We start from the raw sequence: 15,417 nt of genomic DNA on the forward strand, positions 1-15,417 counted from the left end.
GTGACATTTAAGTGAGAAAGTTGTTTGCTTCCAATGAAGTATTTTTTTGGAAAACCTGCAGCCCGGGTCTCCCTGTGCTCAGTGTTGGAGTGCATGAGACACGGCCTCGGCATACATGCTCAGTGGCTCCCACAGGCTCAGGCACCAGCAGGCATGAAAGGAATCATCTGTCCCATCTCTCACTGAGTCACTTGCAGTCAGGTTCCGGGCAGGCTTCTCCTAGGCAGTGACTCAAGCTGGGAGCCGGAGGTGAAGGGGGCTTAGCTCAGGGACTCACCCCGGTGGCAGGGAGGAAAACATTAAGTGTGTCAGTTAGAAGCAACAACAGGGGCCTGGAGAGATAGCACAGTGGTGTTTGCCTTGCAAGCAGCCAATTCAGGACCAAAGGTGGTTGGTTCGAATCCCGGTGTCCCATATGGTCCCCTGTGCCTGCCAGGAGCTATTTCTGAGCAGACAGCCAGGAGTAACCCTTGAGCATCACCGGGTGTGGCCCAAAAACAAAAAACAAAAAACAATAAAAAAAAAAAAAAAAGAAGCAACAACAGGAGAGAGAGCCTAAAGTGAGGAGGAAGCGGGAAAGGAGAGCAGCATGTTCGGTTCTGGGGATGACAGGAGAAGAACGAGGAGGCCATAGTGGGTCGAGGACTCACAGAGTTCCGGAGTGTCGGCAGGAGGGTTTTCATCCTACTTGGGAAGTGTTTCTAGTGTAGTTGGATTTTTGTTTTGTTTTGATTTGTATTGGGGCCACACCTAGCGGTACTCTTGGCAGGCTTGGGGTACCATATCGGATCAAACCCAGTCAGCCTATTCACTGTGCTATTGCTCTGGCCCCTGTTAGTTTTTTTGTTTGTTTGCTTGTTTGTTTGTTTTTTATTGTCTATTTTGTTGTTTCAGGCCATACCTGGCTCTGCACAGGGTTTACTGGCTCTGTGCTTCCGGGGTTCATATATGGTACCAGGGGTTCACTGTTGAATCAGCTGCAGGCAAAGCCAGTGCCTTACCTCCTTATCTGTCAGCCTCTCATTTGGAATATTGATGCTGCTAAAGAGTTTGGTCTGGGTGTGGGAGGTGGACAGAGTGCTAGCACAGCAGTAGGGTGTTTGCCTTGCACGAGGCTGATCTAAGATGGACCTGGGTTTAATCCGGCATCCCATATGGTCCTCCAAGCCAGGAGCAATTTCTTTTTTGTGTGTGTGTGTGTGGTTTTTGGGTCACACTCGGCAGTGCTCAGGGGTTATTCCTGACTCCAGGCTCAGAAATTGCTCCTGGCAGGCACGGGGGACCGTATGGGGCGCCAGGATTCGAACCGATGACCTCCTGCATGAAAGGCAAACGCCTTACCTCCATGCTATCTCTCCAGCCCCGCCAGGAGCAATTTCTGAGCACATAGCCAGGAGTAACCCCTGAGAGTCACCAGGTATGGCCCAAAAATAAAAAACTAAAGAGTTTGGTGTTGGAGTGTTGGGCCCTGATCCCCCTCCTAATGCTGCACAGTCAGGATAGAATGGAGGGCTGGTGTCAGCTCTGGGGATTCTCCAGGACAGGGGACTCACCTGCCCTGTGGCAGCATCCAAACTTACCCATGAACCCTGTAGAGGGCTTTGACCCCAGCACCCTGGAAGCTGTCCAGCTGGAAGATGGCTCTACCGCCTACATCCACCACCCCGTGGCTGTGCCAGCTGACAGTGCCATCCTGGCCGTGCAGACGGAGGTGGGCCTGGAGGAACTGGCCACAGAGGATGAAGAAGGCTTTACTGCAGACACCGTGGTGGCCCTGGAGCAGTATGCCAGCAAGGTGAGGGTGCCAGGCTCTGCTAAAACTATGCCCCCCACCCCAAGGGCCCGGACAGACCTGGGCTGATCCTGGCCTAAGCTTTGGCCACCGCGGGAGGGGGTCCTGGCCGCCTCCCGAACTACCGAAATGCTGCTCTGTGCTTGTTCTTACGGTGGGCTTTGAGAAAACCCTTGCCAGTGACTCTGACCTGTTTTTCAGTCCACTGAGATCAGATGGTCTCTGTTTATTTCTGCTGCGTGCCTGGCTCTGCAGTTTGGGAAGTCACCTCAGTGGGCACAGACAAGTGGAGAAGACAGCAGAGCAGCTGGGATTCCTAAACAGGAGGACCGGCAGTAGCACTGCTGCAGAGAGCTGCCCTCTGCCCTCATGGCTGTCACCCAGCTTTTCCCTAGAGCCTGTCCTAAGCTCAGAGTATTCCTCTAGCCTCTCCCTGTCCTGAGACCTGAGCTTCCCTCTGAGAAGCTGAGGCCTGCTTGTTTGCTTCTCTCACTCCTGCTGGGGTCCCTCAGGCTGCACCCAAGAGCATTGACTTCTTAAAGCACTGACTTTATCCAGACTGAAGAGTGGCCTTTTTCTTGTTTTGTTTATCTTTTGGTACCATACCTAGCAGTGCTCAAGGCTACACTTATGCAGGGCTTACTCCTGGCAGTGCTCAGGTACCATGTGTGGTAAGCGGGGAACAAAAGTATGAGAGGCACAGGCCAGGAAGGGAGCTGACGGGTTCGGGCCTTGGCACTGAGTGGTCCCCGATCACTGCCAGTTGTGCCTCCACTTGTACCCCTCAGCAAATAAAGATCAGGCTCCCCTGGCAAGATCTGTCTTCTCTGCTCCAGTTAGATGTGAAGGAGCAGCAAAGTTTCCTGGGCACAGAAGCAGCTGGTGGGTGATGAGGGACCAAACTGGGTTTGGTGGTATGTAAGGCAAGCACCTTCCCTACCACTTTAGCATAAACCTGACTGCAGGCTGCTTTGGTCTTTGTACCCTCACTCCTGCTCCAACCCGCCACCACCTTAAATATTAGGACCCAGATTTGAAACTCAGACTGCTGCAGGACACCTGGGTCTGAACCCTGTGCTATCTCTTCCTCATTTGACCGTGGGCTCCCCAGTTCGCAGGCTTAGCTCCCTCCATTGAGGCTCGGAGCTGGGACCTGTCATGAGGCCTCTGGCCCTTCTTCTGTGTCTTGATTCCCTCAGTCCCTCAAGAACTGGGGCACCAGGGATATAGGTCTGAACACCTAACTGGGTGGGCCCAGTGATTCCTGTGTTCAGGAAACTTTGCTGCTCCTTCACCTCTAACTGGAGCAGACCAGACAGACCTTGCCAGGGGAGCCTGATCTTTCTCTGCTGAGGGGTGCAGTGGAGGCACAGCTGGCAGAGATCAAGGGACCACTCAGTGCCAAGGCCTGAAAGTCTGTCAGCTCCCTCCCTGGCCTGTGCCTCACACTTTTGTTCTTCGCTTACCCCAGACTTCTGAACTTTTGTCTCTGGGGGCACATTGTCCCAGAAACAGATTAGAGAGCCAACACAGGACGGACCCCAGTTCGATTCCCGGCATCCCATATGGTCCCTGAGATGGCCAGGAGTGATTTCTGAGCGCAGTGCCAGGAGTAACCCCTGAGCGCCGCTGGTGTGACCCAAAAACAAAATAAAGAAAAAGATAGTGTGCAGGGCACACACTACTGCAGGTGTAACAGCTGGTGCCAAAGACAGTGAGAGATGGTGGAAAGGCTGTGATGGGGTACCTGGGTGGGTCTGAGTGCCTCACCCGAGGTAGGCTGCAGAGAAACCAGGAGGCAACAAGCCCAACTAGACAGCTCCCCCCCTAGAAGGGGACACGGTATCCAGGGCCTGTGCTCAGGAGGATGAACAGAGCCCTGCTTTGGGGTCCCAGCTGTGTCTGCCACCCTGCAGTGTGACCCTGTTGGGCTCTATTCCTCCCCCCCTCACTGGCAGAATGCCCCACTGCAACCCCAAGGTTTTTCTCTCAGGTCCTGCAGGACAGCCAATCCCCCACGAATGGCAAAGCACAACAGGTCGGGGACCGAGCATTTCGCTGCGGCTACAAGGGCTGTGGTCGCCTCTACACCACGGCGCATCACCTGAAGGTATATGGGTGTCAGCTCTCTCCAGAGTCCTGCGTCTGGCTGCGGTGGGCACCGAGCCCCACCCTAGGTAGGGGGGAGTCGAGATACGGAGTGCCCCCCGAAGGCCGCTCTGACATGGTGGCGGCGGCCGCTTGTCCCCCAGGTCCACGAGCGCGCTCACACGGGGGACCGGCCGTACAGGTGCGACTTCCCCAGCTGCGGAAAGGCCTTCGCCACAGGTAACTCCCGCTGGCGGACTGAGGCCCCAGGGAGCCAGGCCACCGCCTTCCTGCAGCTCATGTGTGCGAAGCGCTCTCGGGGGGCAGCTGAGACAGAAGATGGGGCATGGGGCATGGTGCTCGGCCGGCAGAGGCCTGGTGGGAAGGAAGCCCTGACCCTGAGCGCCATTCAGGCGTGCGGGTCTTCCGTACTGGCCTCGGGTCCCTCCACGCCATCAATTCCTTCTCACTCTTCGCTGTCCCCAGGGGTTTCCCTGGACCTGCCTGAGCAGAGAGACCCGAACAGACTCAGGTCTTTGTGCCCATGGGGGCTCCGGGTCAGGTAGATGGGAGGGAGGAAGTGAAGTGAGTTCCCCCGAGTGCTGCCTCCAACCCTCCACCCCCCAACACGGACAGGCTACGGGCTCAAGAGCCACGTGCGCACACACACCGGCGAGAAGCCGTACAAGTGCCCGGAGGAGCTGTGCAGCAAGGCCTTCAAGACCTCGGGAGACCTGCAGAAGCACGTCCGGACCCACACCGGTGAGGCCCCGGCATCCTCCCCCCACGCCACCTGCTCCCCGCCAGCCCCTCTGCACCAGCTACACCCCTGTCCCCTCAGGTGAACGCCCGTTCCGGTGCCCCTTCGAGGGCTGCGGCCGCTCCTTCACCACCTCCAACATCCGCAAGGTACATGTGCGCACCCACACGGGCGAGCGGCCCTACACCTGCCCCGAGCCGCACTGCGGCCGCGGCTTCACCAGCGCCACCAACTACAAGAATCACGTGCGCATCCACACAGGTGGGCCCGCTGGCATGCAAGGACCACCCCCCTGCGGCCCCCCAAAGCCTTCCCCAGAGTCATCTCGGGGGCCTCTACCCCCCTCCTTAGCCAGCAACTTCACATGCAGCACGCAACTCCTTCATGCGTGTGACAGGGTTGCCTGCCCCTTCCCCCTACCTGGGCCTTGCCTCAGTTGCTCACTGCCCCTCTCTCCACCCACTTGAAAGGGGTGCCCCCTTTTGCTGAGCGCCCAGCAGGAACCAAGCTCAGGCACATCAGGGCAGAGGAGTCTGGAGGGTCCCCTCCCATCCTCACAGCTGTCCTCAAAGACACCCATGTGTCCTGCCTCTCCATGGGTTTCTGCCCCTCGGTCTCCCCTAGTTCCCGAGGTGCCACTTACTGACCTCTGCAGGTCACAACTCGCCGCCTCACTCCCCTCGCTCTCCTTAGCCAGGCCTGTCCTTGGTTCCATCGGGCGCTGGGCTTCACGCAGGGCCACACCCATGTGTCGCAAGCCATCACCCACACATACACCCACTCTGCACGCGACCACCGGCCGTTAGTGCCCCTCACAGCCCAGTGTCCGCACGCAGGGGAGAAGCCCTACGTGTGCACCGTGCCGGGCTGCGGAAAGCGCTTCACCGAGTACTCCAGCCTGTACAAGCACCACGTGGTGCACACCCACTGCAAGCCCTACACCTGCAGCACCTGCGGCAAGACCTACCGGCAGACCTCCACGCTGGCCATGCACCAGCGCAGCGCCCACGGCGAGCTGGAGACCACGGAGGAGAGTGAGCAGGCCCTGTACGAGCAGCAGCCGCTGGGAGGTGAGCAGGGGCGGGCAGGGGAGGCCGGGAGGGATGGAGGGAGGCAGTCATCGAGCTGGAACAACCTCCCCCCACAGCCACTGCAGTCGAGGAGGGCGCCCCACCGCCCAAGCAGCCCCGCATTGCTTACCTCTCGGAGGTCAAAGAAGAGGGAGATGACATCCCAACTCAGGTGGCCATGGTGACCGAGGGGGATGGTGCCCCTCAGGTGGCTCTCATCACTCAGGACGGCGCCCAGCAGGTACGGGGCAGGGGGTTGCCAAGCACCCTCACTCGCCTCATGGGGACCCCCAAAGTCTGACATTCTCCCGACCAGCCCCTTTCACAACCTTCACACATGTTGTCTTTCTCTCGGGGTTTGTTTTTTTTTTTTTTTTTTTTTTTTTGGAGGGGAGGGGGACTTTTAGGTGCACATTTAGCAATGCTTATGGATACTCCTGACTCTGCACTCAGAAATCACTCCTGGCAGAGCTCTGCAGACACTAAGGGATGCCAGGGATCGAACTGGGTTGGCCACATGCAAGACAAGCGCCCTATCCGCTGAGCTATCACTCCAGCCCCAACACCCAACAGTTTTTCTTTTTAACTGACAGATGTCAGAACTGAGGCCGAGGGTGCCAGTGACCCCAGCAAGGCCCTTGGTCCCCCATGGGCCACAGGTGGCAGTTTCCAACCTCCGATTGTTGATGTCAAACATTTTGAGTATCCAGAAGGGCCTGTTGGCATCAGGGCCACAGCACAGTGTAGGCAGCTGTGGTTCCTAACACTGATTCAGACCCCAGGGTTTCTGTAACACTGAGCTCATCACATCCCCTTTGTCAGTAATTTCTCTGGTGCTGACAGTAGGTGGGGGGAGACCCTTGGGACAGTGCCCCGAGGAGAGTGCAGGTGGATAGAGGCTGCTTGCTGCAACCCCGGGCCTCCTGAGCTCCTGTGTGCTGACCCCTTGTCCTTGTGATGTGCGATGTCCTTCCAAGTACTCAGGGCGACAGAGCAGCCATGTGCACCTGGGAAGCCTACACTCAGGGGCATGGGACCAGATCGATAGCACAGCATGTAGGGCACTGGCCTTTCATGCAGCCAGCCTGAGCTCAATCCTCAGCATTTCATCTGCTCCCCAAACACCTCCTAGAGTAATTCCTGAGTACAAATCTGGGAACAACCCCTGGACATCATTGGGTGTGGCCCTTAAACAAAACAAAACAAAGCAATACACTTTGGGGAGCTCCCCACTCATCACCCTTCCCGCTGGCAGGTCAGCCTGTCCCCGGAAGACCTGCAGGCCCTAGGCAATGCCATCAGTGTGGTGGCCCAGCACGGCAGCACCACCCTCACCATCCCCAGCCACGAGGACGGCCTGGCTGCAGCCGGCACACATACTGTCACCATGGTCAGCGCCGATGGCACCCAGACGCAGCCCGTATGACTAGGCGGTTTGCTTGGGGTTTCTTCTTGTGTTTCCTCTGGGAGTGGTCTTCAGATGCAGGGTTCCAAGGGGCCAGTCCTTAAAAGCGCCAAGACCCTACCACCAAGAAAGGGTCTTCCCCAGCACACATCTCAAAATTCCTTTCTAAAGAGTGGCACTTTCTAATTTTTTTTTATTTATTTATTTTAGTTTTTGCGCCACCCGGGCAATGCTCAAGGCTTACTCCTGACTTTGCTCTCAGAAATCACTCCTGGCAGGCTCAGGAAACCCTATGGCATGCCAGGGGTTGAACCCACGTTGGCCACATGGAAGGCAAATGCCCTACTCTATTGCTATTATATGTTCTATGCTATTGCTCTGGCCCCAGAGGTGCTTTTTCTTTTTAACTGCTATGCTCTGCCCCTGGCAATCGCTGCCCAGAAGCTCATTTTCTTGCTAGAGATGGAAGAAATTATCTCTGCGGCCTATGGAAGTTCAGTCCTACATTAATTAAGTCCTACATTAATGTGGGCTGTAAGTTAGAAAATCCATATCACCTCGTCCCACCCTGAAACCCCCAGAGTGATTCAATCCATTCCTTTTGGGTCTTTCTTCGCCATCTAGCTTGGCAGGATTTGATTGGGGCAGCAGGGCATGGGAGGACTGGCAACACCCCATTACCCCGTGGGTTGCAATGGGTTCTTCTCTGTTACAGGTCACAATCATTACCTCCAGGGCCATGGTAGCTGAGGACGCGGGCATTGCATCCCTTCACCATCAGCAGGTGGCGCTGCTGGCCACAGCCAATGGGACTCACATCGCTGTGCAGGTGGGTGGAGATTCTGGGGATCCCAACTCTCCCCGCCCAGAGAAACCCAGAGAAGCCAGGGCTTCTGTGGGGATTCTGCAAAGCCGGGCATGTGGCCCCTTGAGAACACAAAGCCCTTTCTGCCGCTACCCACTGTTCACACTGCTTCCTGCAGCCTGCAGGCCAACAGTGGCCGCCTGTGCTGTGTCTCTCTGCGTCTCCAGTTCTTCCTTTGGCAAGTGGGGAGACTAAGGGAACAGCATGGCTGAGGTCCTCCTGGGACCAGGGCTCGCTCTGAGCCTGCACTACCATTGTGGTTGCTGGCGTGCCTCCCCAGTAGGATTCTTGTTGGCTTGTTTTGCAACGGCCTTTTGGGGGAACGCTATAAAGCAGCAGTGTGTGCGTGGGGGCGAGCTGTGGGAGTTGGGAGAGATGCTGACTGTGTCCCCCCACAGCTAGAGGAGCAGCAGACTTTAGAGGAAGCCATCAGCGTGGCCACGGCAGCCATGCGGCACGGGGCCGTCACCTTGGAGGCTGCCGAGTCGGAGAGTGCCTGCTGAGCCCAGGGCTGGGGCCCGAACTACGTCCAAGACAGGGCCAGGCCCTGGCCACTTCCGAAAAGTGGCCACGCGTGTCTCCGGGGCCAGGAACGGAAGGAAAACAGCCTGGCTGCCCCCTCAGGAACGGCAGCCCTGCCCCGGCGGAGGGCTGAAAGCTGGAATCAGGGGTGCTCCGGAGGACAGACTGGATGGGGCAGCACCGGCACCCCCTCCCATTCATGCAACCCCTCGCATCTCCTGTCCACTCCGCTGCTCAGGTGGCAGTGGGTCTGCATGGGGACTGGCCGTGCACTCGCGCTAGTCACTGCCCGTTGGGGAGAGGCAGGCAGCTCTCCTGGCCGGCCAACTGACTCCCCTCCCAGCAATAAGCACCTGCCAGAGGCCAGTGGAGACGCCTGGGCCCTGGCACGGGGGCTCCCCCAATCGCAATCAGCATCGCTCAGGGGTCTGCGGCTGGAGAGAAAGTGCCCAGCCCCCCCGCTTCCCTCCTCTTCAGCATCCCCATAGCCTCTCCGGCGGAGAGAGGCAGAGAGCGGCCTTGTACATACTGGGGATTGGGTTTACATTTTTTTTAAATCTCATTTTGATAAATTTTTTTCCTGCTTTGGACGGTGATGGCAAACGGGTGAATGAGTATTTAATAAAAAGTTTCAAGTTTCCACTGGGTCCCTCCCTCCCTCCTTTCCTCCCTTCGTTCCTCCCAACGTGTGCCTTGGTGGCAGGAAGGGCACCGTGGTCTCAACTCGGGGTGCCCGGCACTCGATGTCCCCAGTCTGGGCGTCATGCTGGTGAAAGGGAGTGACTATGAACTGAGCCTCGAGGAGATCTTGGCAGCTTCCTGCCCACAGCTGGAGGTGGGCTTCAAAATGGGCACTCAGGACCGGGGTGGGGCTGGGACGGGCACTGCTTCTAGAGTCACATGGAGTCTTTAGGCCTCTAAAGGTACCGTTGATAGATTGCTGTCTTTAGAGAGATCCACTCGGGCTTGCTTCTAGTGCAGTGCTCAGGGTTAATTCCCTGCAGTGTTTAGGGCCTTGATGGCAAACCTATAGCACACGTGCCAGCCATGGCACACAAAGGTCTTGCCGCTGACAAGCGGGAAGGGGTCTGCAATTAAGATATGCGGCACAGCGGAAGGTGAGCGTGCCAGTGTCTGCTTTGCAGCTCTCCTGGCAACAGGGCCCGACTGGCCATTGGGAAGACCGGGCATTGTGCGGCAGTTCGGGCACTCGGGCTCAAAAAGGTTAGCCATCACTGGTTTAGGGGATCATGTGGTGCCAGGGATGGAACATGGACTTCCTACATGCAAACCATGTGGTTCTCCACCTTTCAGCTGTATGGCTACAATCACCCCACACCCTCTACTCCTAGACTGCTTCAAGCTGCTGGAGCTCCAAATTGGGTGGAAGTAGTGGGGGCCATGTGAGGGGCCTGAAGGTCTCTAGAAATTAGTATGAACATCCTGTCTCTAGTACCCAACCTGGGGTGCCCTCTGGCTGGATTTCATCACAGGCTCTGTAGACCACGGGGAGATGGGAGGAAGCTAGCACACTAGGACTCTGTGGGTGCTAGCCTGCCTGGGTACTCTGACCCCATTCCGCCTCCTGGGGAAGGAGCCCTGCCCTCTGGCCCCAGCATTGCATCCTCTCAGGAGAGGGAACCTCATGCTCTTGAGTCTGCTTCATCCATCTACCAGGCTGGGGCCTGTCTGACTCTCACCTAGCACTCTGAGAGGCACCTGAGTGATATCACTGGGCATTTGCCTTGCATGTGGCCAACCTGGGTTTGATCCCGGGCATCCCAGATGGTTCCCCGAAAGAGCACAACCAGGAATGACCCCTGCATGCAGAGCCAGGAGCAATCCCTGAGCATCCAGTGAGCACCACCAGATGTGACCCAAAAACCGAAACCAAGCCTCCTGCCACCAGCACTCCGGACAGCAGGTCCCAGAAGCCACCCACCCTTAGTTCTGGGTGATGGGTGATCGCTGCCATGTGGCCCCGTTTTTTGAACTGACACAACTTGGTCTTAGCCAAAAGGCCCAGAGGGACAGGGCAGCCGAGTGGCCCAAATGACCCGGACAGGCGCCCTGCCTCTGTATTGGGACCTTTGTCTCCCACCCACGGCTACAGCAAGCAGCCTTGTGGCTGTCAAAGAGCCGCTTTCTCCGCGCCCCCTCTCCTTCCCAGCCGGTCCCCAACATTCCTGAGCCTGGCCGAGGGGCCCTTTTCTTGGCACTTTCCAGGGCTGGTCACCCTGAGATGGAGACGGGACCCCCGGCTCTCCCTCCCAGTTCAGCAACCCTCGTGGTGCTTGCACAAGCCCACCGGGCCCAAGGTCCCCTTCTCGGTCCCCCTGCAGGAGTGGCCGGGCCAGGGACATGCGGCTCGGCCTGAGCAGGCAGGTGGAGCTCGTGCTCCGTGCCTGGGCCCCTCTGCAGCCGTTTGCATTTCCTGAAACCGGATCTCGGTGTCAGAGCCGCCCCCAGCCGGGCGGGTGCTCAGCCATGGCCCTGCGCAAGGAGCTGCTCAAGTCCATCTGGTACGCCTTCACCGCGCTGGACGTGGAGAAGAGCGGGAAGGTCTCCAAGTCGCAGCTCAAGGTGAGGAGCACGCGAGGGGCTGGCCAAGGGCAGCCGTCAGGGAGGCCCGGAACCCGTGCCAACCCGCCAGTCGTGCCACAGGCCCGGGCTGGGGACTGACCAGGGCACCCGGTCCTGAGAAGGGAGGGATAGCCGCTGCCCACTGCCCTTTGGGTCCCAATGAGGGGAATGCAGAGCCCTGGCCCCGGTGTGCTGTGCTGACCCCCCCAGAGTCTGGAGGGTTGAAGGTGGGGTGGATTCTGCGGGCCCGGGGCCAGGCTGTCTGCCAGCCTTGCTGTGATGAGCTGACGGTGCTCAGACGAGCCCAAACATGCATCCTCCTCCCTTAGGGAGACAGTTAGTCGGTGCTTGTCATCCACTTCCTCCTGGACTGGGACCCCCACCCCCACCCCACACCAAATTTCTCCAGCCCTAGACCAGGCAGGTCCGCCAGCTTCCCCCAGATCTTGCCTCCTGGGGGATTGAGACCTTATTCTGCTGCTCCAACTCATCAACACGCAACACACGTTTCAGACACACACACACACACACACACACACACACACACACACATACAACTCATCCTCAGGCTTCATGCCACATGTGGGGCCAGACACTGAGCCCAGGAACAAGCCCCCCACTTGGGCCGGAAGAGCTTTCCCTGGCCAGAGTGAGTGAGTCTTCACCGTCACCATCTCTGATCTGTCCCTGAGGGCTGCCTCCATTCCCCTTAGCAAGTGTAGAAGGGAAAAGACTTGTTTCAGAGGTTCGCTCCCCAGATATTCGGAAGGAAGCAGTCTGGTGACCTCTCAGGCAGGACAGGGCAGAAACCCACAGATGGCTGGAGAGGCTGAGAGTTGAGGGGCTGGATGGGCGACAGCCCACAGGAAGGGGGGGCAGGAAAACTCTGGCCTCCCTCCCTCGTGGGGCTTCCCTAAATGTCAGGCTGCCTGACTCAGTGTCGGGGATGAAACTTGGCCTTAGATTCCTGTCTTGGCCCCTGGACCCCCGCAACCTCATCAGAACGAGGGGGTGCTGTCTCCAGGAACATTGGAGGACCTGAAAGAGGCATAGGTCAGGCTAGGCCGCCTTCATCTTGCTAAACTCGGACCCAGACTAGGCCCCACCCCTCACCTGCCTTTTGAGCACCCAGTGACCGCAACTTCCCCAGGCTCAGGGCCCACCGCTTACTTTGCTCCTCAAAGGAACCTCCTTCCCTTCCTTTTAGACCCTTTTTCTTGCCTCTAGTGGTCCAGCGGGAGGAAAGAAACCACACAGAGCTAGGTGCTATGCTCAGATCTTCAGGAATAATCCTGGCCTCCCCTGGTGGCTGCCAGGTCGCCATTGCCTTTCTCTGGGGCCATGGCCCTAGTGGCCTACACAGGCTCTGTGTGCTCTTCACATGGGCAGGAATGGCCCTCAGGTGGTTCGTCTTTTTCTCATGCCTTCAGTTAGTGGATTTCCTAACTTAGGCCCACTCCCCACCTCCACAAGTGAAGGATTAGAAAGACAATTCTTCCTGAGCAAAGACCAGGAGAGAGATCTCAGTGGACTGAGCACAGGAGGCCTGGGGCCCATCCCTAGCTCCACTTGGCCCATCTCCCTACACAGCTTGGAACAAAACCAACACCCCCAGCCCAGCCCCACAGGTATCACCCCAAAACAAAACAGAAGATTCAGCGAAAGCATGTCTGCTTTGGTTCCACATCACAGCTCACCCCAGCCCCCAACAGCAGCCTGTCTGCACCCCCCAGGATTAGCAGTAGACTTCTCCCTGCTTCCACCCAAAACTGATCTACTTTGGGGATCTGAACAAGCAATAGGGATCTGGGGTCTAGAGAGGGGAATGCAGAAATGGCAGGAGTTTGGGGAGATCCTTCTCCCTAGGCCATAGTGATGGGACTTAGCTGAGAGGAAGTAGTGACGTGGCTGGCGGTGAAGATGCAGCAAGGCCAAGGAGCCATGGAGAAGTGGTCAGAGGCAGGGAGGAGGGTAGACAAGACCAGCGGGTCCCATCATCCCCACCTCTGCAAATTGGGGCGAAGGGAGAAGCTGACAGGATCAGCCTGTGCCCGTGCAAACTCTCTGCTCTGTTCTTCCTCAGGAGCAGACAGGAGGCGAATCTGCCCCTGCCTGGCAGCCGGTGGGTCAACCCTAGGCCAGGCACAAAGGGAGGAGACCCCAAGATCCTCTGAGAGGTGACCTAGCAGCCAACTATTTCCTCCCATGAGGAAAAGATGGGGGGGTGGAAGTGGGGGGGGGGAAGATGAGTTTTCCTCTTTTTAAATCCTTGTAGAAAGCATGCTGGTCTTTTTCTGGGTAGGTTGGGAATAGTAAAACTAGGTCCGTATAAGAATGGTATCCACCCACCTCCCCCATAAAAGCAAAAAATAAAATGATATTTGAAATGTAGTGGGGTGGGGCAATAGCATTTCTTCCCAAAATGAAAATTAATGGAACTCAGAATTTTTCAGATTCTGAGGAAATTTATTTTGGTAGAGGTGTAGGGAATGGGTGGGAAGTGGTAGATGGTAGGTTGGTCGTATCCAAAGGTGTCCAGGGTCCACTCCTGACTCTGTGCTCAGAGGTCATAGCTGACAGGGTTCAGGGGGGACCTTATATGGTACTGGGGATTGAACTGGGGCTGGCCATGTTCAAGGCAAACACCTTAATCTCTGTGTACTCTCCCTGATCCGATTCTGAGAAATTTACAGCGTTCTTAGAACTTTATTCTCCAAAGAATTTGTATTTATTTATCTGTTTATTTGCTTTTGGTTTGGGTCCAAACCTTACTAACCAGAGCTTACTCCTGGCTCTGAGCACATTCTTGCTGGGCCTCTGGAGGACCTTATGTAGTGCTGGGGATTGAACCCATGCAAGTCAAGAGTGTCACCCACTGTATTATCTCTCAATCTTTCTCTAAAGAACTTTTTTGGTTTTATTTATTTATTTATTTATTTTGGTTTTGGGGTCACACCCGGCAGTGCTCAGGGGTTACTCCTGGCTCTGTGCTCAAAAAATTGCTCCTGGTGCCTCACAATTCTTATCACAGGCTGTGTTCTTTACACTGACTGTATAGAAAGAGGAGGTATAGTAATTGCACCCCATATACACCTCAACACAGGCTCTTTGCTTGGTCTATATTGTGAATTGGGGGACAAAAAAATTACTCTTGGTAGGCTCAGGGGACCATATAGGATGCCGGGGATCAAACCTGGGTCTGTCCTGAGTTGTTTGCATGCAAGGCAAATATGCCCTACCACTGTACTATCACTCCAGCCCTCTAAAGAACTTTTAAAGTGAGTGGCTGAGCCAGAATGTCTATTCAGAGGCTGGAGCACATGCCTGACATACAGGAGCTATCCCCAAGCACTAAGCCAGGAGCACCCCATTCCTACAGCACTGCAGAGGTGACACAAAAGTTAAAAAATAAAACAAAACAGGGGCCAGAGCAGTGGCGCAAGTGGTAAGGTGTCTGCCTTGCCTTGCCTGCGCTAGCCTAGGATGGACCTCGGTTCAATCCTTCGGCATCCCATATGGTCCCCCAAGCCAGGAGCAATTTCTGAGCACATAGCCAGGAGTAACCCCTAAGTATCACTGGGTGTGGCCCCCCCCAAAAAAATACAGCAAGAGTGAGTGGCTGTCCTGACAGAGGGCTGCAGGTAACCCAAGGTGTCCTCCAAAATGTCCCATGAACAGCTCTGGTCTTGGGGTTTTCTGGAAAGCAGAGAATGACAGCTGGGCCTAACATCAACAATAGGTCTGGAGTTGGGGTGTGGAGGGGCAGAGCAGAAGGTCTATGAGGCTGACGAGAGATGAGGCATCAGGAAGTAACAGTCCTGTCACCAGTTCTGGGTGGATGAAAGCCTGTGTTCCCCTGAGTCCCTGTGCCATCTTCTGTTCACTGAGTCAGGGACAGCCTTTTCCTTGTGGAGGAGCAGTTAAGAAAAGCTGAGTTGGGGCCAGAGTGGTAGCACAGTGGTAGTACATTTGCCTTGCACGTGGCTGACCCAGGACGTATGTGGGTTCAATCCCCAGCATTCCATATGGTCCCCCAAACCAGGAGTGATTTCTGAGCGCAGAGTCAGGAGTAACCCCTGAGCACTGCTGGGAGTGACCAAAACAAAACAAAACAAAAAATTAACTGCCAAGTCCAGGATTCTATGGACGGGGCTGGGGGCATTAGCCTTACCAGCCCCTTCCTTCCCTGCAGGCAGACTCCTGGGGCCAGGACCACACAGTGGGGCTGAATGATGAGTAGAGGCCAGACTCAGCTCAGGGCTCAGATGCATGCCACTCTCCCATCAGGAGATCTTTTTTTTGGGGGGGGGGCACACCCGGAGGTGCTCAGGG

The 15,417-nt window shown here is 56.5% G+C and overlaps 2 protein-coding genes and 1 non-coding gene across 4 annotated transcripts in view; all 3 read left to right on the plus strand.

The window, feature by feature from the left end:
- ZNF76 (zinc finger protein 76) overlaps window positions 1-9,142 on the plus strand; it is a 28,757-nt gene extending 19,615 nt beyond the window's left edge. The window contains exons 5-14 of one of the 2 annotated variants that reach the window (XM_049765254.1): window positions 1,596-1,795; window positions 3,786-3,902; window positions 4,045-4,120; window positions 4,517-4,642; window positions 4,722-4,901; window positions 5,477-5,710; window positions 5,788-5,951; window positions 6,966-7,130; window positions 7,831-7,944; window positions 8,379-9,142. In XM_049765254.1, the coding sequence (XP_049621211.1) occupies window positions 1,596-1,795; window positions 3,786-3,902; window positions 4,045-4,120; window positions 4,517-4,642; window positions 4,722-4,901; window positions 5,477-5,710; window positions 5,788-5,951; window positions 6,966-7,130; window positions 7,831-7,944; window positions 8,379-8,483 (1,481 nt within the window). In that variant the 3' untranslated portion in view covers window positions 8,484-9,142. The remainder of the gene's footprint in view (window positions 1-1,595; window positions 1,796-3,785; window positions 3,903-4,044; window positions 4,121-4,516; window positions 4,643-4,721; window positions 4,902-5,476; window positions 5,711-5,787; window positions 5,952-6,965; window positions 7,131-7,830; window positions 7,945-8,378) is intronic. The other variant, XM_049765255.1, reaches the window with a different exon arrangement.
- Window positions 9,143-10,974: 1,832 nt separating this feature from the next.
- Window positions 10,975-15,417, plus strand: part of DEF6 (DEF6 guanine nucleotide exchange factor) — a 34,263-nt gene continuing 29,820 nt past the window's right edge. The window contains exon 1 of the mRNA XM_049765303.1: window positions 10,975-11,085. Within this exon, the coding sequence (XP_049621260.1) occupies window positions 10,990-11,085 (96 nt within the window). The 5' untranslated portion in view covers window positions 10,975-10,989. The remainder of the gene's footprint in view (window positions 11,086-15,417) is intronic.
- Window positions 14,095-14,227, plus strand: LOC125996925 (small nucleolar RNA SNORA51). Its single transcript, XR_007491584.1, has one exon. It is a non-coding gene; the product is annotated as a small nucleolar RNA SNORA51 (small nucleolar RNA).

This window comes from Suncus etruscus, chromosome 18 (genome assembly GCF_024139225.1).
Source record: "Suncus etruscus isolate mSunEtr1 chromosome 18, mSunEtr1.pri.cur, whole genome shotgun sequence".
In the NCBI taxonomy this organism is placed as follows: domain Eukaryota; kingdom Metazoa; phylum Chordata; class Mammalia; order Eulipotyphla; family Soricidae; genus Suncus; species Suncus etruscus.